This window comes from Sorex fumeus, unplaced genomic scaffold (assembly GCF_029834395.1).
Source record: "Sorex fumeus unplaced genomic scaffold, SorFum_2.1 ptg000009l, whole genome shotgun sequence".
NCBI lineage: Eukaryota > Metazoa > Chordata > Mammalia > Eulipotyphla > Soricidae > Sorex > Sorex fumeus.
In genome coordinates, this window is record NW_026606066.1 from 18,825,335 (window position 1) to 18,851,940 (window position 26,606).

General features: G+C 41.9%; 1 protein-coding gene across 1 annotated transcript in view; it reads right to left on the bottom strand.

Annotated features, from left to right (window-relative positions):
* Window positions 1-26,606, bottom strand: part of TTC21B (tetratricopeptide repeat domain 21B) — an 80,600-nt gene continuing 53,994 nt past the window's right edge. The window contains exons 26-29 of the mRNA XM_056110168.1: window positions 14,626-14,850; window positions 7,964-8,084; window positions 3,037-3,104; window positions 1-498 (exon numbers count right to left, since the gene is read on the bottom strand). Coding sequence (XP_055966143.1) covers window positions 421-498; window positions 3,037-3,104; window positions 7,964-8,084; window positions 14,626-14,850 — 492 coding nt within the window. The 3' untranslated portion in view covers window positions 1-420. The remainder of the gene's footprint in view (window positions 499-3,036; window positions 3,105-7,963; window positions 8,085-14,625; window positions 14,851-26,606) is intronic.

The following is a 26,606-nucleotide window of genomic DNA, read 5'->3' on the forward strand; positions in this document are numbered from 1 at the left end:
ATGAATAAAATCTTTATTAAAATACATATATTTTAGACCAATCATTGTCAAGAAAATTTATTCAATTTCTAAGAAACAATACAAAATGTTCTGATAAAGAATAACTGTAAATACACAATATCCCTCAGGAAAGATAAAGGTTACACAAATAGTCAGATATTAACGCAATATTTTTTATATAAATGGATTACAGCCTTTATACAGAGGCACCAAATTTGTACCTAATCAAGAGTCAAAAAAAAAAAAAGTTTTCATTCACTTTCTCTATGGAAAACAGCTAGTTGCCATAGTGTTTCTCTTTATATACAACAGCGACCTCTGGTGGAAAAAGAAAAGCATGCTTTTTAATAATGAAAATTAGCTACAGTGTATGTTGACAGATGATTCCATTCATTGCCCCCTTAGCCAACAGAATAATTTTCAAGGTCTTAAAGATGTGCGGGCTTTATCCAGTATATCCTTTCTGATTTTGGGATATGTTGGATGTGCGTCAAGAACCTGCATAACAGCAACACCAGAAAACAATCAAAAACAGAGAAAAAAACAAGTAAAACCATAAGGCACAAGAATTTGGTCTATTTATTCTATTTATTTTTTATATACTACCATTGATTTACAAGAGTATAAATGTTTGCATCACCACACCTGCAAGCCAAGTGCCAGTATTCCCCAACCACAGGCCATGCATCCTTTCAGCTCCTCTCCCACATTTATCATGAGAATTTAAAGGTCTATTTTTGTTGGATATTGACTTTTTTTGCTTTCTTTCTTAATATGCCACATATCAGTATTTACAGATCTTAAAGGTGAAAAGAGGTGAAATAATGGTTTTTCTACAATCCTCAAATACAGAAAACTCCAATTAGGTAAGAACAGTAGAATAAAAATATCACATGGAAAAATAAAAAATAAAATCGAATTATTTCCTACCTAAGGTGATAAGAAGCAATTAACTATAATTAAAATATTTTAAGATTTAGCTATTGAAGCATAGCATTTAAAACACATTAATATCATTTTGATTGTTTCTGGGACACACTGGCTATGTTCAGGGAATCGTGTGGTGTCTGGGATGAAACTCAGTCCTTCTACTACATGTTCCAGCCTTTGAGCATTCTCTCGGACCTATGGTGTTCTTTTTAACCAAGAACATACATTAGATTTACTTGGAATATTTAAAAATATGTATATTTCCAGTCTACTGAGACAAGGGATCACTGTCACTGTCACTGTCCTCCCGTTGTTCAATGATTTTGCTCGAGCATGCCCAGTAACGTCTCCATCATGAGACTTGTTGTTACTGTGTTTGGCATATTGAATACGTCACAGGTAGCTTGCCAGGCTTTGCCATGCTGGCGAGATACTCTTGGTAGCTTGCAGGGCTCTCCGAGAGGAGCGGAGGAATTGAACTCGGCTCGGCCAGGTCGGGTCGGCTGCGAGTAAGGCAAACGCCCAAGGGATAGAAAGAAATTAGTTTTGTTTTGTTGTTTTAAATTAAAGAGCCATGATACTTCCCTCTCCATGCCAAGTCAGTGTTCCCAGATTCGCTCTCCACCCCAACTGTCAACTTGACAGACAGGTACAAAGTTCCAGTGGTTGCCGCTTAGATCTCATGTTTTCAGTACTGCTGAATCTGTTTTTTGGGATATATGGCTATACCCTCACTCGTCACTGGTATAACTGAAGCCCTGAGGCTTGTTTACCGACTACTTCTAGTTCTCTTCTTCCCCCTCCTCCACCCTGCCCCAACTTGATTTCTTTCCTTCTCTGTCTGTCTCCTCTCTAAACACTGGGGTCAAGGATGATCTAAGCATCTCCCTTTTGCTACATTTCCTCATTCAGTATGCTATATTCTGCAAACAAGTGAGATCTTCCTGTGTTTGTTTTTCTTAATTATTTTATTCCTCTTTCCATGGTTATACTGCATAATCATATACTGATGAACAGCTATCTTAATGTGAAATACTACTCATAGCTCAGAAATCAACAGCAATCACCAGGGTTGACACAGCTATCTAGGATAATGGACAATACATAATTCTTTTCTAAAGAGTTTTTCCTAGAGTTTCTAATAGTTAATATGAGAGCAATCTAGGAATATTGATGGGATAATGTGCATATAGAGAAATTACAAATTCTAACAAGGCAATTAACGTCAAGTTTTTAGTCAGGGGTCATAAACTTGGGAACAAATTAGAGAAACAGAACTGATTTCTAAATTGTGTAAGTATTTTAATCTCTAATTTATAAATCCAACTTTTCTAAAATTATCTAGAATTAAGTCATATTAATACAAATTTTTATTTAAGAATCTTTTTTGGTTTTCGGGTCACACCTGCAGTGCTTAGGGCTTACTCCTGGTTCTATGCTCAGGGATCACTCTTGGCGGGCTCAGGGGACCCTATGGGATTCTGGGCATTGAATCCAGGTTGGCAGCATACAAAGCAAATGCCCTACCTGCTATACTATTTCTGTAGTCCAAGGATTCCTATTATGAACTGTAACTTGGAGAATCTGTGGCAATCCTCAAATTTCTCCTGACTTAAAGACTGAAACTTTTGTTTTTGTATTTTGAGAGCCTTCCTAGCAACCTCCAGACAATTCTCTTCCAGCCAGGAAAATAGCTGCTCAGGTCCTGCAGTGCTGGTACCAGAGACACCGGGAACCATGTGGTGTCAGGGGCTGAACTGGGGTTGGCAGCATGTAAGGCAGGTGGCTTCACTCCCATACCATCTTTACAGCCCCTTGACTTAAAGATTGAGTTTTGACTTAAATATTGAGTTTCAGCATCTTTCTTTCGGCTCTCTGTCTTTAATGGTACCTTTTCATCTCCTGCCCTAATTTTAAAATGTTTTATTTAAACGGTTAACTTCTTAAATTTTGAGAACGGATGATCTCTCTAGGATGCATCTAGTAGGTTATTTAACCAAAGCAATCCATCTCCTACTTTCATAAATATACATTTAGAGATGAACTAAAAGTAGGAAACTACACACTTGAAATAATGGAAGAAACCCAAATCTGAATGTTTGTTACCTGGTGACAAATGTCAATTGCTTCCACAAATCTTTTCGCTTTTAAGTAATTGAATGCCAGTTTGTATCCTGTGAAGACAAAACACCACAATGATATAACATTATTCTCAGAGCACCCTTCAGTCACCCTGAAAACTCCTCTTTGCCTTCCCCTTTTTCTGCTTGCTCACTAGAAACTTTGAGACTGAGGGTGAAGACTGGTCTATGACAGAGAGGTGATGAGGGGACAGATGCCAGATTGACGCAGTTTAGTGAGTGGAATATGAGTGACAAACTGCTGGATTGGAGGAGCATTTTTCAACTGGGAACACAGGATATCCTCCTGTGCAGCCTCAAGATATTCCCAGGGGCCACAGGTGAAAGCTGTGAGGGGCCATCAAGAGAGTAGCGGCCTAAGGGGAGTCAGAGGCAAAAAAGGTGGAGTAGTACTGGGCTAGAAGACTGCAATCCCAATCCAAGAACGTGCTTGTGGCTGACTTACTTGAGAAGTCTCATTTATTTCAGATTACAAAACAAATCCATGACAGGGTAGTATTCATTTATATATTTCAGGACAGGTCTATTTAGAATTACCTTGTCAGGCAAGCTGGTTCCTACTATCACGAGGGGTATTTTCTATTAGAAAACACATTGTTTGAGCAATTGTGGATAGCTTAAAAACAGAGATACATAATATGAAAGAAAGGATGAAGTTAAGTGAGCTACAGTAAAAACCCTGGTAGAGGAGGGGATGAATGCTAAGCTGGGAGGATGAGGCACAGATGCAGAAGATGAGCTTGACAGGAAGGAGCAAAAGCACTGTTGAGAAGAGGAAAATGTGTGAGAGGAAGAAGCAGACAGAGGATCTAAGTGGGTGCGCCCACAGCACAGAGGGCATGCAGGTGGCAGAGGGGCCCACAGAAGGTGGAACACCTATCAAACAGTCCACATCAACGTTTGGTTGTTAACATCCACTATAACTACTGATATTAAAATGCCATGCTTCAAATATGAACAAATTAGAAGACATTCTGTAAATATCCTGTGAGAAAACGGAAAAGTAGACTGAAAATAGAGATTACTCAATGTAAATATGTTAGTAATGAGATTAAACAGTTAAAATATATGATATAATATGATGTAAATATATGCTATATATTAAATATTTCTATTTAAATCTTTTATTACATATTTCTATTAAAACATTAAATAACAAGATTTGAATGCTACCATGGGAATCCAATCAAAGTATAAAATGAATTTCTTAGAGTTCCAACAAATGCTTATGAGGAATTATTAGTTAATACAATCAATGATATGGCAGTAAAAATTAATTAACAGGAATCATCTAAAATTTACAATATTGGATACACTGTATATACACACATGTATCGCCCATGCTTATACAGAATGGTCAAGGATGAGAACAGTACGTTGTAGAAAAGAAAGCTTGTATTATTATCAAGTAATTCTAAACTTAATTATTATTTAAATATATTATGTATACCATAAAAGAGTTTGTGAGTTTTAAAAAAAATTTTAAAAATCATGTCAAACACAATACCTCTTAGATAAAAAACCTGACTGACATTTTAAGTTTTGGCTCTCCTGACTGACTTTGAAACTTTAGACAAGTCATTTCAACTGGAAACTTCAAGTTTCCTTTTCTATTAAATGGTGACAATTCTCCTTGTACAGTTAGTGAATTTTTAAGGATCAAATACCTTGCCAAATTTTAGGCAACAGTCAAATAGCCACTCTCCACATATACCCTTCTATCCCCCCATATAAAACTGAACTAAAGGCACAAAGTTTTAGTGTTAGAAACCTTGATGGTTTATCTTATTAAGAAAAATGTGTGAGAGGAAATAAAAGGCTAGAAATATCCAACATGTGTCCAGCGCTACAGATGCATTATTGCTGTCAAGCTCAAGTGAATCCAACTCTGTGTAGCCATGGGGAAATGAAAAAGAGAAAGGAATAGGACAAGGGACAATTGTCTAGCAACTGTCTAGTAATCTGAGAACTGGTGTGAAAGAGGGATATGAATGTTTTCTTCTCTCATGGGATCAGAGTTCCTGGTAACATTACCAAGGTCTGATTCCCATGGAAAGAACATGACCATAACTTCAAGGATCACCTGACAAAGGGAAACAGAAATGCATTGATAATTTGGCCAGGCAGGATGGGGGTGTTTTAAGATAGGAGCATGAGAATTAAATATGAGTCACAGAGAAGTGTGCACTATGGAGAAGTTAGAGGAACAGGTAAAAATACCACAAAATAAAAAAAGATCCAACAAAAGAATGAGCAAGTTGGGAGCTCTAAATGTTTAGAAACTTTCCAAAAAACAAAAGATTTCAAGTAACTTCCAAATATATTTCTTATGTGTAGCAGTGTCAGAATCGTATTTTACAAATCCATCCTTCCTTCCTTCTTTCCTTCCTTCCTTCCTTCCTTCCTTCCTTCCTTCCTTCCTTCCTTCCTCCCTCCCTCCCTCCCTCCCTCCTTTCCTTCCTTTTGTTTTGGGGACACACCTAGTGATGCTCAGGGGTTATTCCTCGCACTGCACTAAGGGATTACTACTGATGGGGTTCTTGGGGATCAGGGATAAAACACGAGTTGGCCAATGTAAGGCAAATGCCCTATCCGTTGTACTATTCCTCCAGTCCCAACACACACACACACACATACACACACACACATATACATATATATGTATATATATATATATATTCTTCCAGTCCCAACATATATATATTAAAGATTTTAAAGAATTCTCATTTTACAAAGACTTATTTTGTAAGATGCATAATGCTCAGAAGGAAAAATGCTATTAATGAATGTTAGTTCCTATGAACTTTCAAAGTTTAGTAAAATAATAATCCAGCCCCCCCCCCCCAAATACAAAGTCAGAAAGTGTTGGGGCTGGACTGAGCTGTCAGGGTGAGCCCATGTAGACTGTACTGCACAACAGGCAGGAATATAGGGACCCATGAAAATGGGCGAGATTTCTCACGTGTCCTGACTAGTTTGGATGAGGCTGAACATTTTTCCCCTTCAAACTGCCTTCAGTAAATAATTTCAGTATATTGTAGGGGGCAGTTTTCCTTTTCTCACAGAAGCCTGGCTGGTGTTTGACATGCAGATCTCAGGTGCTAGCCAGAGCTAATCTTTGGGATGTAGATTCCAGGCTTTAGCCAGGATGCAAATCCAAATCCAAATCCAAATCCAAGTAAGTAAGTAAGTAAGTAAAGGCCCTCAATTTGCTGGGCCCTCAATTTGCTCGAGCGGGCCCAGTAACATCTCCATTGGAGACTTTGTTGTTACTGTGTTTGGCATATCAAATACATCACGGGTGGCTTGCCAGGCTCTGCGGTGCGGGCGAGATACTCTCGGTAGCTTGCCGGGCTCTCCAAGAGGGGCAGAGGAATCGAACTCGGGTCGGCCATGTTGGCTGCGTGCAAGGCAAACGCCCTACCGCTGTGCTATCACTCCAGCCCTAATACAAGTAACCCAAGAAAGGTTTCTGTTTTGGTTTTGGTTTTGAATCTTCACTCCGGAGGCCAAAATTACTGGCCTACTGACTCAAGGAAACAAAGTGTTTTGCTGCCTGATTGTTCTTTCTGGTAACGTCAGTGGTCCTTTTGATGACGTCAATATATTGCGCCCTTTACAGGTACCATGATCAATAAAAGGAGATTTTGGGGCTCTCTACCTTTGTCACAGGTCTGAGAGAACCTGGGCCCTCCATGACATACATTCTTTCACAGTCCTTGTCTCAGCACCTCCGACTGAACAAAAGTTCACGCAACAGGGAAGTACAAACAGAGCAATTAGTATAAAGATGATCCACTGAAGACAAATTAAATCTATAAGTCTATACTGTGACTTAATCTATTAAGTCTATACTGTGACAGCCACAGCATCTTAGGGAGTAATTACCACATGAATAAATAGGTTCATATATTACTAGCTCTCAAGTCATGCTTAAGAACTGTCCATGTCTGGTACAATAGGTCAGGAGTGACATGAATCAGTAAAATAACTTTGATCAAAGTTATTTGGCCATGCAATCCAATATCACACTCATCTCCTCTTTCTCTCAAAAATAAACTATCTTGACAAGTATTTCAAAGTAAGGCTTGGGAAATTCTGTATTAGTTTACAGGAGACAACAATAAAAACAGAGAAAGCTCTCTTGGCCTAGGGAGGAATGGACTAGATACTGAGAATGGTTTGAAGAGAAGCCTGATGATAAACATGACAGAAGTTCACAAATAAAAGGCCATTATGTATGAGAGGGAAAGGCAGGTCGCTCCAGAAAAAAGCCCTGGATTTCAATGGGTCATATAAAGAAAAGAAAGATTATGGGCAAGAGTTTCTTCATGATGTGCAGAGTGAGGTTAGCTGCTCAGTACAAAATCTGGATGCTGTTCATATGCTGGTGACAGCATTCCTTAACAGGACAATATACCACTGACTGGAACAAAATAATAGTTCTAGATGCTCAGGAGGGAAAAAAAGAAGTTTAATGGTCAACATATGATGAGAAATATGGCACCCTCTGTTAGCCAGCGAAGTATGTTAATGTTTAAAGGTGGTGAAAGGTTCTACAGCAAAGAAATCTGTAGAGCTTGAATTCAAAGCAATGCTTTCTTAATTTACTTGACAAAAGAACTAGTGTGGAAATAGCTAAAGGTAAAGAAAAGGAAAAGGCAGAATTAGATTAGATATCCTCTAAGGTGACCGAAGACTTAAGTTTGAGTCTCAAAAAATTATATCTAATATTTATAGTAGTCAATAATACAGTAGAAATATAAAATTTACCTTTCAAAGGAAGCTTTCAAAGGAAGACTTAATGTATGTCTTACAAAGAAATCAAGTTTACTTAAAAAAAGTTTTCACAAGCTTCTCATGAAAACCAGTATCCCAACTATTAAACTCACCCACAGCAGGATTGGTCTGATTGCCATGCTTCCACGCCATCTCATAGTTCAATGCAGCATCTGTATACGCTTGCTCTTTTTCCATTATGTATCCCATATATTCATAAGCTTTGCAACAAGACTGAGGAAAAATGAACCATTGGTAAGTCAGAATAACTTATATACCAAGTCTATACAAGGGTCTAAATTTTTCCTTTGATTTAGGTTTCAATATAGTTTAGCTAAACACTCAGATCTGATTTGTGTGACATTATTATTTAAAAAATTATATAACATGACTCTGGACAAGAATTGAGTGCTAAAAGTAGGCAAACAGATATACATGATAACATGATAGTACTTATACTGCAAACTACAATGACCAAAAAGCGGGAGGGAGGGAGGGAGGGAGGGAGGGGAGAGAGAGAGAGAGAGAGAGAGAGAGAGAGAGAGAGAGAGAGAGAGAGAAAGTGTCTGCCATAGAGGTAAACTGGAGATAGGGGTAGGGTGAAATGAGGGCAATTGGGGCCATTGATGGTGGTAAATGTACACTGGTGAAGGGATAGGTGTTGGCACATTGTATGACTAAACCCCAATCATGGACAACTTTTTAACTGTTTATCTCAGGGTAATTAAAAAATTTTATTACATTCAATTCTTATTTATCTTGATTACCATAATGCACTGAGTGTTTGTGTGTCCTTGAAACTGATATGCTGAAATCTTAATGTGAGAGTTTTAAGAAGCAGGGCCTTTAAGAGGAAATTAGATAATGTGACTGATATTTTACAGGGGCCCCCAGAAAGGTGTCTCATCCTCTCCACCATGTGAGGCTACACAGCTTGAAAGTAGCCAGCATGTAACCTGAATGAGGGCCTCATCACAAATTCAGGCATTCTAGCATCCTGATCTAAGGCTTGCAGAACTGTAAGAAATAAATTTCTGTGATTTATAAGGCACCCAGTTTATGTTATATGCTACAGCAGCACCAGTCAACTGTAAGGATGACTATAATCTTAGGGCACTGCCACAGATGGTGTGGACTTCCATCAGGAGGCACACAATGTCCAATTCTCTCTTTCTCTTTTTCATGATGTTATGCCCATTTATTACTTACTGATTCTGTCATCTTTCTTCATGCATTCATTGGAAAACATCCATAATGAGATATGTCTCCTTTTCTCTTCCCCAGTAGTTTAATTCATACAGAAGCAAAGACAAATGCTTGAAGTTCATTCTTGCCCTTTATTTGATTTGTTACTAGCTTTAGATTATAAATCTTTATTACGAGCCTTAGAAATAATAATTCATCAGTAAATTTCTCTGGTCACCAATCAGGTTTTACCCCACTCCTTTTTTAATCTATTTGACATACATTTATTTGCTGCAGTTATTTTTCACTGATCCTTAAAGTGCCCCAGAGGGGTTAGTGGCAGTACCCTCAAAATGGGCTCTTGAATCCTTAGCATGACTTACATCATTTTTGATAGTTTACTTATCACCTGGGATGGCAAGATAGTAAAGTGTCATCTTCTCCTTCTCCTGCCTCAGACCTGGATAATCCCTATTTCTCAATTACATAATTCAAAGTTTCTAAGTTTTAGTTTCGAATCTCAGGTATCTAATACTGATACACCTTACCATCAGGATTTATGCTGCCAAAATAGTCCCCACATTCAACCATGGAATGCACTGCTACCAGATTTTCAGCAAATTGGAATTTCATCTGTGTGGAAACCTTAATCACCATGCAGCATGCTTAATCCTAGATTAGGTGTATAAGCATTAGCTATTTGTCAGTTCTGATTTTTCAAAACCTATTAATGACTATTTTTGCTTCTTTTAAAAGCAGATGGCATTTATGAGAATAATCTATAAATTCTCAAATGGGTTGGTAGTTTGAGGTCTGAAAGTTTCTACAAAAAAAAATTTTAGTGGTTATATGAGCATAACTCCTATTTTCAAAGGATTTACTCTGTAATCTCATGTGCTCAAGGAGAACCAAACACAGATGTGCCACTATTGATGGAAGGACAGAAGTGCAGGCTTCTGGGCACCTTGATGGTAGTGAAGTGCAGGAACTTTGTGCATCAAAACCATTAGCACGATTGTAACTATGTTACCTAACAAAATAATAATTGTTACTAGTTTAAATGAGCGTCGGCATCGGGCACCTTAACACAGCGTTCGGTTCATACTGCAGCGCCAGTTCTGCTTACCAAAAGTGGCCCACTAGGCACTCGCATTCCACGCCCGGCTCCACGCCAGCGAGCCAGGCTTCTTACCCATTTAAAGTTTGAGAATAGGTTGAGATCGTTTCGGCCCCAAGACCTCTAATCATTCGCTTTACCGGATAAAACTGCGTGATGAATCTCCACTACCCAGCCGCCACCACACTCCAAGACTCTTTCCGGACCTGCGCAGCCACGAAGCGGCCGCGCAATACATCATAAAACACTAAATACCCATTTTCCGGAATTATTGTACCATATTTGATATGGTTCAAATATGGCAACACCTACGAAGGCGATTAGAGGTCGCCCCAAAAGCCTCTATCCCTCTCGGAAAGACTGGCAAGCTACCGAGAGTATTCCGCCCGCACGGAAGAGCCTGGCAAACTATCCGTTGTGTATTCGATATGCCAAAACCAGTAACTACAACTGGTCTCATTCACCTGACCCTGAAGGCTTCACTGACATGGCAGCACTGAGAAGGATGAGAAAGGAGAGGCCGATAAAATCTCAAGGCTGAACTAGGCTGCCACAATGAAGGAAGACAAAAATGACCGTCTGTACTTTCAATGCACGTACGCTAGCATCAGATGCATCCATCCAGGACCTGATGGTACAAGCGCGAATGATCAACTACGACATCATTGGTCTGACCGAGACAAGAAGGCACGAATCTCACCATGCCGTTTTTGACACTGGAGAAGAATTGTTCCTCGGAGCATGCGATAAAAGAGGTGTCGGAGGCGTCGGTGTCCTTGTCAACACAAACTTGGCCATGAGCATTGATTCATTCGAATGCCTAACAACCTGAATCAGACGTTTACACTTGAATAGATGTGGTTCACTGCCGGCAGTTTCTATCTTCGTTGTCTATGCACCAACATCTCATTATGATGAAAGAGAAATCGAGAAGTTCTACATGGAGCTGGAGAAGTTCTATAAAGAAGACCACACCTTCTACAAGATCATTGTGGGTGATTTTAATGCCAAGATAGGACCGAGAAGATCAGCTGAAGAACTTCACATCGGGACCCATGGCCTAGAATGGAACGAACAGGGTGAGAGACTATCTGAGTTCATCATGTCGATCAAGACCATCCATGGTAACTCACAGTTCCAGAAGGCAGAATCTAAACGTTGGACATGGGAGTCTCCCGGTGGACGATTCCACAACGAAATAGACCACATCATATTCAATCGACAGTTTTGCCTGACCGATGTTGCTTTTGTCCCAAAATTCCAAACGGGATCAGACCACCATCTCCTTCGTGCAAAATTCTACTTCACACAGCGGGGAGAAAGGGCTGCAAAGTTTAAAAAGAGAACTCCCAGAACGACCACCAACTGGGAGCTCTTTGGCACTATTGCAACAACATGGGAAGATGCCATTGTTGACAACATTGACGAGGAATACGATCAACTGGTACAGCACCTCCATGAATGTGAGAGGAACGCCAAGAGAGAAATAGCAACAAAAAAACGCCTGTCTTCGAAAACTCTTGAGCTTATTCGCCAGTGTGGTTTGCCGCATGCCTCAGGGCAACCGCAAGCTAATGTCCGAGCTCGCAAAGCAGTGCAGAGATGCGATCAAGGAAGACCTCAAAGAGAGAAGAGCAGAAGTGATGGTAGATGCGGCAGAAGCTGGGAAAAGTATTCGTAGCGCCCGTCTGTCCTTCGCCAGCTACAAGACCAAGATGACTGCCCTCCAACGTCCTGATGGATCTATCACATCCTCCAGAATGGCAATGGAGAAGATTATCCATGACTTCTACTCAAATCTCTTCAATAGCCATGTCCACTTGCTGACATACCAAATTCCACAGGATGGATATGTCATTCCCAATGTTCTCCCTTCCGAAATCCGACACGCCATTTCGTCGGTAAAGAAACGAACAGAACCCGGATCAGACAAGGTCAGACCTGAACACCTGAAGAACCTGCCGTCAGTACTCATCAATACACTGGCTTGGCTCTTCACATTCTACCTGTCTGAATGCAAGGTTCCGTCCCAATGGAAAACCAGGACCGTACTACTGTTCAAGAAGGGAGACATGCATGACATTGGCAACTATCACCCAATCTACCTATTGTCTGTCATCTACAAGTTGTTCACTCAAGTCATCCTAAATAGGATTGGCAGAACACTAGATGAAGGACAACCATGCGAGCAAGCAGGGTTCCGCAAAGGATTCAGCACCATCAACCATATCCACATGATAACCAAGCTCATTGAGGTTTCTCGGGAGTTCAAAATGCCGCTCTGTTTAACGTTCATTGATTTAAAGAAGGCCTTTGATTCTGTTGAGATGGAAGCGGTCATTGAAGCCCTGGCCAATCAGGGCATTCAAGCCCAATACATCAAGATCCTCCATGAGCTGTATTGCGGATTCACTACCAGGATCTCACCATTCTACAAAGAAGTGATCATTGATGTCAAGAGAGGGGTTCGGCAGGGTGATACCATTTCACCGAAACTCTTCAGTGCCACCCTCGAGAACATCATGCGACGACTGGAATGGGAAGGAATGGGAGTGAAGATAGATGGTCGGCAACTACACCACCTCCGCTTTGCTGATGACATTGTTTTAATAACACCAAACATTAGCCAAGCGGCACAAATGCTGGCCGACTTTGACTGTGAGTGTGGAAAGGTAGGACTACAGCTGAATCTTACGAAGACAATATTTTTGAGAAACAGCCTCGTTCCTGACGCCCCATTCGCTCTCAACGGAACGACCATCTCCGAATGCAACAGCTATGTGTTCCTAGGTCGAGAGGTCAACATGACAAATGACCTGGCACCCGAGCTGTGCAGGAGGAAGAGAGTGGCTTGGAACACCTTCAAGAATGTTGAAGAAATAGCTAAGAGGACGAAGAACCTCCGGCTCCGGGCACATCTCTTTGATTCCATTGTTCTTCCGGCAGGATGAGAATGCTATTCGGGTCTCCTAAAGAGGAATTGAAAGAGCTATGCTTGGAATATCACGTTTCACTCAAATGAGAGAAAGAATCCGGAGTTCTGACATCCGTCGACAATCAAGAATCAGGGATGCTGTCTCATTTGCCAAGGTGTCAAAAATCAGATGGGCTGGTCACGTAATGAGATTTAAAGACGACCGCTGGACTAGAGCTGTTACCGACTGGATTCCACAGAATGTCAAAAGACTGCATGGCCGCCCACCTACCAGATGGTCAGACTTCTTCATCAAGATCATGAACGATCAGTTTGAGGCTCTTCATTTTCCCAGAGCGAACAGATGCCATTGGGCTACACTAGCACGCGACAGGGACAAATGGAGACGTTACTGGCGCCCGCTCGAGCAAATCGACGACTAATGGGAAGTTAAGTGATTAAGTGATTAGTTTAAAAGATTTTGAATGAATGATATGCATTTCTAAAGAATTCTAAATTCTAAATTTCTAAATGCCTTCATTTGTATGTTGAGTACAATTATTTCTCCACAAATTACAACACTAGTCCCCTTTCCCCTTCCCTTTGTGTTCACTTTGCCTGCAGATGGTTGCCATACTGAGCTGTGCGGTGCCGAAGATGAGTTTGTGGGCTGCTGGTATCTCATTCGGGCCTAGGGAGGCAGTGTGCCACTCACTGATCCAACTTGAAGCTTCATTGCTTACAAAATGAGGCATCACTACTGAGAAACTCCCAGGCCCAAATCAAATTCTTCTCTTAAATAACTATCTATAAGACACCCTTTTGTTAAGATGAAATACTAAGAGACACTATAAATAGACAAATCTTAAATTTTGGTTTTTTTTGTATGCTTTTTTAGGGGCCAAACCTGACAATGTTCAGGGCTTACTCCTGACTCTGTATTCAGGAATCACTCCTGGTATGACTTAGGTGACCATATAAGGTGTTGGGATGGAACCTGGGTTGGCAGGGTGTAAGACAAGTGCCCTACCTGCTGTACTATCTCTCTAGTCTCCCCAAATTCTTAAATTTGACTAATTTTAAGATTTTAAATTTTATATCAAATGGTATAAAAGACTAAATGAATCAAATGCCAAGAAGTTTTCCCTTGTATCATACAAGATACAGTATGCATGGAGAATGATAATAATGTGAGACAGCATACAGCTACAATAAATATATCTTTTACTATGAACTAAAGGCACCTACAGTTAATGTTCTTCTGCAAGTTTCATTAGTTCTGGGATGAGATGAATAATCACAGGGAGATGATTTACATTCCAAAATCATTTCCTATCAGCAGGGCATACCACAGATGAAACCTGAAACTGTATATATTTCTATTTTTATTTATTTCTAAGTGCAACTGACATTTTTTTACTTCTTATTCATATTCATTCCCTAACTGTGGTAAGAATAAACATTTAATTTTTCTAGAAAAAAAATGAATTCTTAGAAATGGAGTGACTCTAACCTTTTATGGAAACCTTATAAAAAGTTTTTATTTTTCAACCACCTACCTTATTATGACGCAGGCACCGTTTTAGGAGCTCTTCTGCCATGTCATATTTCGCTGACTGTATGTAAATGTCAGCAAGTAGAAGCCAACTCTTCTCAAAGTCCTCAGCATCAACAGGATTCCAGTTCATTTTTGCAATCCGTTTCAGCTGATTTCTGGCTCTGGGAGTCTGTTTCAAGATCATATAAGCTGTTGCCATTCCCAAGAGTGCTGGAATATGATCCTTCTGTAAGAAAAAACACTTTCAAGCCCCAGATACACAAACACAGCTTTCATATGTTTAAAAGAAAAATTCATGAGAAGTAGCAAGTGATATATAATGTAAGAAATGGCCTGTGGATTCTATTTCTGAATCCTCCAGAGAAGATAAATGGCCAAAAGGACCACCAAGAAATGCAAATCAGTACAACAACGCTACTCCAGCCTAAACTCTTCAGAATGGCTATTCAGAAAAATTGGAAACAACTGCTAGTGAGGCTGTAGAGAAAAAGAAATATACATTCATGGTTCGCGGGCATGCAAACTGGATCTGCTTTTATGGAAAATAGTGTGGAGGCTTCTCAAGTATTCAAAATACATCTACCACATGATCTAGCAATTCTATTCCTATATAGTTGATTGAAGGATATAATAACACAATCCCCAAAAGATATATGTGTACCTGTCTTTACTGCAGCAATGTTTATAATAGCTAAGATATGGAAATAACCCAAATATACAACAGACATTTGGATAAAGAAAATGTAGTACAGGTGTAGGATGGAATGCTACTTACATAAAAGAAAGGATTGAGTCTTGCCTGTGTTTGAAAATATAGATGGAATTGACGAGAGTCATGGTGAGTGGTATAGGTCAGAAAGAAAAAGACAAACACTAGATGATTTTACTCATATGTAAGACATAAATAAAGTGAGGGGACAGGAAAAGCCAATCAGTCACAAATCCTTGGATTCTTACCACAGACTCAAGTTACCTGAGGGGCATGCAAATGTGGAAAGTCTAAAGGAGTGTGGTGGTGGGCAGTGGTGCTTTGCTGGTGTGCGTGTCGGTAACATACATTTGAAGAGGGGTGAAACTGTAAACTTAAACATGCACAGTATTATAAATTCAGTTAAAACACACACGTACACATACACACTCACACACACACATACACAATTCAGATACTATACTCACACAATTTCAATTAGAGCAACTCAATTTAAATGAATTGACTGGATCTGTTTTCTGTTTCTATACAAAATTTAAAAGATTAGTTTTAGTTTTATATAGCACTGCACTGTCTGTACTGTCTTCCCGCTGCTCATAGATTTTGCTTGAGCGGATCCAGTAATGTCTACATTGTGAGACTTGTTGTTACTGTGTTTGGCATATCAAATACATCACGGGTAGCTTGCCAGGCTTTGCCGTGCAGGCAGGATACTCTCGGTAGCTTGCCGGGCTCTCCGAGAGGGGAGGGGTTTTCTATAAAAACAGTAAAACAAAATTCTCTTTTAACTTAATACTGATAGAACTTTGTGTGTGTGTGTGTGTGTGTGTGTGTGTGTGTGTGTGTTCTAGATTTAGTATTTTGGCTCATTAGTTATTTTGTCTGTATATAAATACCAAGCAATAGCTTATCTGCAAATATTTCTTATCCATACTGACTTTTCCATCTCTTTTCTCCTCCCTTCTCAATGTAGTTCAAAGCCTCTTTACCAAATAAAGTTTGATAAAATGTTATAAATAAGGCATGAAATTAACTAATCATTTAGAAACTATGACCTCATTCCCTTAAAGTGGGCTTTGAGATTTGGCTGCTGCAGCTTCCTGAAATAGTCTTCTTTTCTACTGTGCTTTTTTGCATCCTCAGGATATATTCCCAGAAGTGGTACTGCACAGTCATATGGAAACTCTAGTTCTAGTTTTTGAAGGACTGTCCATATTGTTTTCCAGAAAGGCTGGACTAGTGGGCATTCCCATCAACAGTGAAAGAGCATCCCTTTTTCCCCACATCCATGCCAGCACTGGCTGCTTCTGTTCTTTTGAATGTGTGGCAGTCTCCGTGGTGTGTGAAATGCACTGTTCACAATAACCAAAATCTGGAAACAACCCAAGTGCCCTAGAACAGATGACTGGTTAAAGAAACTTTGGTACATCTACACAATGGAATACTATGCAGCTGTTAGGAGAGATGAAGTCATGAAATTTGCTTATAAATGGATAGACGTGGAGAGTATCATGCTAAGTGAAATGAGTCAGAAAGAGAGGGACTGATATAGAAGGACTGCACTCATTTGTGAAATATAAAATAACATAATATGAGGCTTACTCCTAAGGACAGTAGATACACGGGCCAGGGAGATTGCTCCATAGCTGGAAGCCTGCCTCATGAGCGGAGGGGAGAAGGCAGCTGGAATAGAGAAGGGATCACTAAGAAAATGATAGCTGGAGGAATCGGTCAGGAGAGGATATGTGTGCTGATAGTAGATAATAGACCAAACATGATAACCTCTCAGTATATGTATTGTAAACCATATGCCCAAAAATAGAGAGAGAGAGAGAGAGAGTAGGGGGAATATTGTCTGCCATGAAGGCAAATGGGAGGGTGGGAAAGGGGGAGGTATACTGGGGACATAGGGGTGGGGAATGTATACTGGTAGAGGGATGGGTGTTTATCATTGTATGATTGTAACCCAAACATGAAAGCTTGTAACTATCTCACAGTGATTCAATGAAAGAAATAAATACAAAAAAGAAAAGAAAAAAAATAAAATAGTCTTCTTAGGGGCCAGAGAGATAGTAGTTAGAATGCTTGGTGCATGTGTCACAGACCTGGGTTCAATGCCTGGCATCCCATACGGTTCCTTAAGCACAATCTACAATGATCCCTGAGTGCAGAATCAGGAGTCAGCCCTGGGCACCTCTAGGTTGGTCCCCAAACCAAAAGAGAAAAAAAAAGTGGTCTTTCCTTCTGTGGTGTGAATGTTTGAACCCAGGGCCTCACACATGCCATATTGGTACTCTACTGCTGAGTCACATCCCTAATCCTAGGACATCATATTCTTTTAGACAAAGTTCTAAGAAAAAAATATTCTATGAAACCTATAAACTATTAAAAATTGATATACAGGGTGGAGTATAAGTAATAGTACTGTGGGCAGTGCATTTATCATTCATGCGTATGACTGGAATTCTATTCCTAGGACTTTATATGGTCCTCCAAACTCTGCCAGGAATAGGTTCTGAGAACCACTAGGCATGGCCCCCAAACCATAAACCAAATCAAACGAACAAAAAATAGGTATAAAGTGGAAACTGTTTCAGCGATGTGGCTCAAGTGGCAGAACACATGCCTGGCATCTGAGAGGACTTAGGTTCTATTCCTGACATCTTGAGCATCACAGAGTATAGGATATTGGGCTCCAGAGCATTATACCCTGGGCCCCAAAGCACTGCCAGGAGTGGTTTGCCAAAATAAGTAAATAAATAATACTTGAGAAAAAAATATATTCCAGGTCATAAATAATCTATCCAGAAAAGACTCAAAAAATGACTACTAGGGGGTATAGTGCCGCCAGCAGGTCAATCTGTACCTGTGAGCCTAGTGCATCAGCAGCCTGATGGCGCCTTCAGACTTCCAGATACCCCAAAATTGCTGTGCCTTTCGCCAGACCCCAAAAACTTGGGGCAAAGTTTACCAAGAAAGTAAACGGCCAAAAGTTAGGTATGTGGCCCAAGAATAGCTAAGATCAGCACCAGCAGGATTACTCCATAGCTTAGAGGCCAGCTGGGCATTCTAGGGGAAAGGGCAGCTCAGATAGAGAAGGGAGCACCAAATAAAGGGTGTTTGGAGGATTCTCCCAGGAGGGCAGATGCATGTTGAAAGTAGACTATGGACTGAACATGTTTGCCACTCAATGCCTGTTTTGCAGACCACAACACCCAAAAGGAGAGAGAGAACAAAAGGGATTGCCCTGCCACAGAGGCATGGTGGGATGGCGGGGATGGGGGTGGGAGGGATATTATCTATGGTGGTGGAAAATGGGCACTGGTGGAGGGATGGGTATTTGATCATTGTAGAATCGAAACCCAAGCACAAAAAATTTGTAAATCTACAACTGTACCTCATGGTGTTTCCCTAATAAAAAAAAAAGTTAGGTATGTGGGAAACACACCCACAAACCACCTCCAGCTCAGCTATATAATTGGAGGCATGGCCTCTCTGGTTCCCGATTGAACTGCTTAATGGCCATGATCCCAGAGACTCAGAAACAAATCTCGAAACCCAGTGGCTTTTGGCAGAAATGCATCTGGTCCCTGCCATAGGTTACCGGTGCAGGGCCAACCCAGGTGGGAATAGGTTTCGTGCCTTGGACTGTTTCCCCCGGTGGCCCAGTGGCCGCCATCCTTCAGAGCCACTAGACGGTTAGGTTTGGGCCCCCAGTGACGAGACACGCAGTGCCTCACAGGATGGGGGTGGAGCCGGGCCTGTCCTCCCCACCCCAACGAGACCCCAAGTCATCACCCACGAACGGTCTCTCTGGCTCCTGATCAAGCTACTTAACGGCCATGATCCCAGAGACTCAGAAACAAATCCTGAAACCCAGCGGCTTTTGGCAGAAATGTGTCCGGACCCCGCAGTAGGTTACTGTCGCTGGGCTACCCCAGGTGGGAAAGAGTGTTGTCCCTCCGCCTGCTCCCCCTTGGCAGCTCGGTGACTGTCATCCTCTAGAGGCCATTGAAGTCAGGTCTGGGCCCGCAGTGACAAAACTTGTTGGTCCTCACGGGATGGGGGTGGAGGCGGGCCTGTCCTCCCCACCCCAACGAGACCCCAAGTCATCACCCACGAATGGCCTCTCTGGCTCCTGATCAAGCTGCTCGATGGCCATGATCCCAGAGACTCAGGAGCAAATCTCAAAACCCAGTGGCTTTTGGCAGAAATCCTTCCAGAGTTAAGTGTTAAAATTTTGTAATTTCAAAATCACATGGCCCTACTGCAGCCACGCGACATCATATCTTATTCATAACCAGCAACAGAACACAAATTATCTACTGTTGCCTTTTCAGCAGATCTGAGTGTTGGGGTAAAATCTCAAGTAATAATGGTGGATCTGGTGTCAAAATATTGAATGTGATCAAAGTAGAGAGAGAGAGTAATGTGGAAATCATCTGTCCCACAGGTAGGGGGAGGGTGTAGGATGGGGGTATACTGGAGTTTTTGGTGGTGGAGAATGGGCACTGGTGAAGGTACGGGTGTTTCATTGTATGACGGAGACTTAGACCCGAAAGCTTTGTAACTGCTCTCACAGTGATTCAATAAATAAAATTATAAAAAATGAAAAAGAAAAGTAAGGTTGAGTTCATGCAAAATTTAATCAGCTAATCAGTGGCTGAATAAATAGCAGTACTCCTACATAAAAAAAAATGACTACTAAGATTAAAAAAAGCATTTAGGCCAGGGCTTAATATAGTAGTACAGTGCATACCTCACCTGTGTGAGGCCTTGGGTTTGATCCCTCGCACCACAAAATAGCAAAGAAAAAAAAAGGAGAGAAGGGAAAAAGGCTAAAAAGGAAAGAAGCAAAAGGATGGAAGGAAGCAAAGGAAGCAGCCGTTCATCTGATTCATAGGGATCAGTGAGGCAGGTCTACAATCGAGGGGCTGCCCAAGATGTGCTTCAGCAGGAATAGGACAGAGCAGAGTTTTAAAATTTGAAGGAAAGATACAGAGATTCATGGATAGGCAACAGCTTAGGGAATTCAATGCCTTAAAAGCAGTTTCACAAGAAGTGTTAGGAGTTTATTGATAGAACAACACAAGCTTCCCAACATGTGACACTGACTATGACACTGGTTGCTCTCTACTAGATTAAGAAAGGTATGTTTACTCCTAGTTTGCTGAAGTATTTTATACATTTTCAATAATGAATTAATATCCCATTTATATTATTGGAACATGTCTGATCAGTATTTTTTTAATCCAGAGATTTTTATTGTAATTTTTGACTTATTCATGCTGACATTTAAGAGTACTATAGTATTTTATGATACAAAACTAGTATTTCTTTAGAATAAAACATTTTGTGCTTTTATAGGCCTACTCACATCTTCTCATTTAACTTTTATTCTTTTCACTCACACAAAATTTTACATTTTGTAGGCTTTACCTATGAAAACTCTAAAATACATTAATGATAGGGAAGACATGATAATTACCACAATAAAATCCAAGTACAAAATAAAATTTAGTGTAATACATATTAGATGTCAGAGTTGAAAACTTAGTTATGTAAATGAAAACAGACAGTATACTATATTGTGGGCTGGAGTGATAGCACAATGGATAGTGCATTTGTTTTGCACACAGCTGACCCAGGTTTGATTTCTGTCTCTCTCGGAGGAAGTCTGGGCAGGCTGCTGAGTCAGGCTGCTAAAATAACTAGTTGTTATTGTTGCTGGTTTTCAACTATCCCTGGCTGATGATCCTAGCTCTTCATTGAGGATTACTCCTGGTGGTGCTTGGGGGGGCATGCACAGTGCTAAGAAGGCAAGCACCCTATGCACTGTACTATCTCTCTGGCCCCATGCTGCTTAATTTTTTTTTCTACCTAAAAGTCTCATTATAGATAGAGATAAGATGAAGTTTATTTGGTACAAAATAGGTTTCAGGTTTGGAGAGACAGTACAAGCTAATTTTGCATGCAGCCAACCCAGCCTAGATCCCTGGCACAAAATATTGTCCTGAGATCACCTGTGATCACTGAGTACAGCGCCAGAAGTAAGTCATGAGCAATCAATGGCTGCAGCACCAAAACCAACCAAACCAAACCAAAGCAAACAAAGCAAGCAGGTTCCAAATCAGCAATAAATGGATGTCTCTGAAACACTGCGGTACTTGTTCCTTTCAACAAGGGATTTTCACATGGGGCTGGAGCGATAGCACAGCAGACAGGGCATTTGCATTGCACATGGCTGACTTGGGTTTGATTCCCAGCATCCCATATGGTCCCCTGAGCACCACCAGGAGTAATTCCTGAGTGCAGGGCCAGGAGTAACATGCATAGTGTTAATGCACCTGTGCATTGCCAGTGTGACCCTAAAAGAAAAAAAAGGGATGTACCCACACAAGAAAAGTACTTCCGTACATATATAGTGAGGGAGTTTGGCCATACTCAACAGTGCCTGGAGATTGCTCCAGGTGTTTGGAAAACTATGTGGGCTGCAGATTGAACCCCTGTCCTGCCCTTTGAACAATATTTCTGGCCCAAAATGTGATGTTTCATAAAGAAGACTTCTGTTCAAAATACAAACTATAAAACTAGTTCAGAAATTATTTACTGTATGATGACAGTAAAGATGTACTCTAAGATATCAAGTCTGGGTACCTAAGAAGGAATATTACAGAAGGAGAGTAGAATGAAAATATGTTTAAAAGCCCAACATTGATCATGGTCAAGATTCAGAAATAACCTGGGGTTGGAAGGAAAATTCCGAAAAAAATTGGTTAAAAACAGCAGTTAAGAATATAAAATTTCGGCCATCTTTGAAGCCGTAAGCATAAGAGAAAGAACACATGGAGCGTGCGGGATCCCGGAGGAAAAAAAAAAAAAACAAAAAACAGGTTCCAAAAAGAGCCAAGTTCACCCGCAAGTTCCAGATGGAGTAGGCGCCGCATCTCGCCTTCCCCAGATGGAACCCCGGTGACCAGAAGCCTCTACAAACACAGCTCGAGTATGCGGGAACGAGGACTTTTTCTCAAAACCGCGCGGCCGCGCGACATCTCTCTATATACAAAGTGATCAATGAGAAGTAAACCACCCAATCTTTCTCCCTGAAAGTCAGAGTTAAGTTTGGAGCACGGCCACAGCCCCAGAAACACAAGGACTTAATGCAGAACCCAGCAGCTTAGAGCAGAAAAGTGAAAGGACTATGCGTTAATCCAGGCCATCAAGTCTGCCGGAGGGGAAAGGGTGTTGCCCCATTCGCCCTCTCTTCTCTGGAAAGAAGGATGGCGGCCGCATGGGAGCCGTGTGGACAGCAGGTATGAGCCGGGGGTGTGGGGGCGACTAAAACCTCATGGGAAGGGGGGCGTTCTGGTCCGTCCTTCACGCCCTACCGAGGTCACCAGTTGCCCCCCACGAGCGGCTCTCCAGCACGGCCACAGCCCCAGAAGCACAAGGGCTTAATGCAGAACCCAGCAGCTTGGAGCAGAAAAGTGAAAGGACTATGCGTTAATCCAGGCAATCATTTCTGCCCAGAGGGGAAAGGGTGTTGCTCCCTTCCGCCCTCCTCCCTCTGGAAAGAAAGATGGCGGCCACATGGGAGCCTTGTGGACAGCAGGTATGAGCCGGGGGTGTGGGGGCGACAAAAACCTCATGGGAAGGGGGGCGTTCCGGTCCGTCCTTCACGCCCTACCGAGGTCACCAGTTGCCCCCCACGAGCGGCTCTCCAGCACGGCCACAGCCCCAGAAGCACAAGGGCTTAATGCAGAACCCAGCAGCTTGGAGCAGAAAAGTGAAAGGACTATGCGTTAATCCAGGCAATCATTTCTGCCCAGAGGGGAAAGGGTGTTGCTCCCTTCCGCCCTCCTCCCTCTGGAAAGAAAGATGGCGGCCACATGGGAGCCTTGTGGACAGCAGGTATGAGCCGGGGGTGTGGGGGCGACAAAAACCTCATGGGAAGGGGGGCGTTCCGGTCCGTCCTTCACGCCCTACCGAGGTCACCAGTCACCCCCCACGAGCGGCTCTCCAGCACAGCCACGGCCCCAGAAGCACAAGGACTTAATGCAGAACCCAGCAGCTTGGAGCAGAAAAGTGAACGGACTATCCATTGACCCAGGCCATCAAGTCTGCCGGAGGGGAAAGGGTGTTGCCCCATTCGCCCTCTCCTCTCTGGAAAGAAAGATGGCGGCCACATGGGAGCCTTGTGGACAGCAGGTATGAGCCGGGGGTGTGGGGGCGACTAAAACCTCATGGGAAGGGGGGCGTTCCGGTCCGTCCTTCACGCCCTACCGAGGTCACCAGTTGCCCCCCACGAGCGGCTCTCCAGCACGGCCACAGCCCCAGAAGCACAAGGGCTTAATGCAGAACCCAGCAGCTTGGAGCAGAAAAGTGAAAGGACTATGCGTTAATCCAGGCAATCATTTCTGCCCAGAGGGGAAAGGGTGTTGCTCCCTTCCGCCCTCCTCCCTCTGGAAAGAAAGATGGCGGCCACATGGGAGCCTTGTGGACAGCAGGTATGAGCCGGGGGTGTGGGGGCGACAAAAACCTCATGGGAAGGGGGGCGTTCCGGTCCGTCCTTCACGCCCTACCGAGGTCACCAGTCACCCCCCACGAGCGGCTCTCCAGCACAGCCACGGCCCCAGAAGCACAAGGACTTAATGCAGAACCCAGCAGCTTGGAGCAGAAAAGTGAACGGACTATGCATTGATCCAGGCCATCAAGTCTGCCGGAGGGGAAAGGGTGTTGCCCCATTCGCCCTCTCCTCTCTGGAAAGAAAGATGGCGGCCACATGGGAGCCTTGTGGACAGCAGGTATGAGCCGGGGGAGTGAGGGCGACTAAAACCTCATGGGTCGGGGGGCGTTCCGGTCCGTCCTTCACGCCCTACCGAGGTCACCAGTTGCCCCCCACGAGCGGCTCTCCAGCACGGCCATGGCCCCAGAAGCACAAGGACTTAATGCAGAACCCAGCAGCTTGGAGCAGAAAAGTGAATGGACTATGCATTGATCCAGCCCATCAAGTCTGCCGGAGGGGAAAGGGTGTTGCCCCATTCGCCCTCTCCTCTCTGGAAAGAAAGATGGCGGCCACATGGGAGCCTTGTGGACAGCAGGTATGAGCCGGGAGTGTGGGGGCGACTAAAACCTCATGGGAAGGGGGGCGTTTCGCTCCGCCCTTCATGCCCTACCGAGGCCACCAGTTGCCCCCCACGAGCGGCTCTCCAGCACGGCCACGACTCCAGAACACAGAAACCAATTTCTTAACTATCTGACTTTCAGTAGAAATACTTCCAGGGTCAATAAGTAAAATAGCAGAAATCCAAAACCAACATTTAATTCTTGAACCCAGCTGGAGAAAGCAAATCACTTCACAATGCTTTTTCAGCATGTCTGATTTGGGGGGGGGGGGTAAACTCTAAATAATAGTGGTGAATCTTTTATTGAAACAATCTAATCAAAGCGGATAGAGTGTTAACTAGAATTCATCTGCCTCACAGGGATGGGGAGGGGTGGGGGGTGGGGTTTTATTGGGGTTCTTCATGGGAAAAAATAAGTATTGGTAAAGGGAAATGTGTTTGATATTTGCATGACTGAGACATAAACCTGAAAGCTTTGTAACCTTTCCCACAGTGATTCAATAAATAAATTTAAAAAAAAAAAAGAATATAAAATTTCTTTGGCTCAAGTTCTATGTCTATTTATCAACTTACAATATGGAATTTGCTCCTTCAATTAAGATATGGTGAAACAGTTTTCAATGCCAAACACAATTAGTAGATTTTGGACAGTAGATTTTGAAGACATTGGTAGGATATGATCAATTATTAGACCCACCCTAACCCATGGTGGGGTAGAGTGGAATGAAAACAGAGGCCTGCTATGTACGTGTCTGCTGGATCCTAGGAGAACCCAAGAAACAGTCTGTAAAAATATCAGCATGTAATCACATACTAAAAAGCATCCCACTCTATATTTAAAAATAAGTTCTCTGATTTTAAAATCACAAGCCTTAGGCTTAATTAGAATGAGTTTATTTTTCCTAGCTTGATCACAGTACACTGAAGAGTAGTCTGTAAAACTACAACCCCAAATTCTAACCATTGCATTAGACCGCCATTGCCTTGACTGGTGCAGACATCCTGAAGCGTTTAGGAATTCTCTCTCTTTCACTCTCAGTCTCCTAAGTTGGAACAATTTATGACCACATAAATATATTACAAACAACATACTTTCATGGTTCAAGGTGATGGAATAAAAGCAACGGGGCATACTGTTCTTGTGTTTAACATAATTGTCACTATTTTCTCTCGTGTCTGTCACAAATCACTTTTTAGTCAGTCCATCTCTGGTGAATATTCCCTCCGCTGCCCAATATTTGCTTATCTCCCCCTTTAGCTAGAATATACTCCCCTCATTTCTGCCAGTGGAAATGCAACTTAGCTTGGCTCTTAAATCATATTTTACACAAGAGTTTTCCAAACTCTCCTTTTATTACTTACAGCATTTTTATCTGAAACTTTAGAACATACTAAATGATACTTTGCATGATAGTTAGTATGCTTGTCTCATTTTCTCTAGATTATGAAAACTTGAAGAAAGACACTATATATCTGCCACACCCACTGAACTTAGTTCTCACTAGATGTTTAACAAATGTTCATTATCTTTAGCTCATGTGTTAAAATTAAAAAATGTAAGATAAAATTTGTTGTTTATGAAATGTCAGTTCATATATCTGTCTTTAGGTAGTATTATGAGTAAACAGGTTAGGAGAAACTTATATTATGAATTATATATGTAATGAAGATTTTAAAAATACTACAATCTCACCAACAATAAACTGGCATAGCCTTTCAAGAAAATAGCTGTGATGTCACTCACTGATTTTGCATTCTCTCAGACCTCACAGTTGAAACTCTTTCTTGTTATATGACAGAATGCTAATTTACAACATTCAGTAGCAATCACAACTTGCAACAAAAAACTGGTGCTTCAGCATGCTCCTGTAAGTTTTCTTTTTTCTTTTTTTTCTTTTTTTGGCTTTTTGGGTCACACCCGTCAATGCACAGGTGTTATTTCTGGCTCTGCATGCAGGAATTATTCCTGGCAGTGCTCAGGGGACAATATGGGGATGCTGGGAATTGAACCCGGGTCAACCGCGTGCAAGGCAAACACCCTACCCTCTGTGCTATCGCTTCAGCCCCACCTGTAAGTTTTCTTTGTTTATATGATAGTCATACTTCTGGTCTCTTTCTAGTCAGCTAGTATTCACTTGCTGCTATACA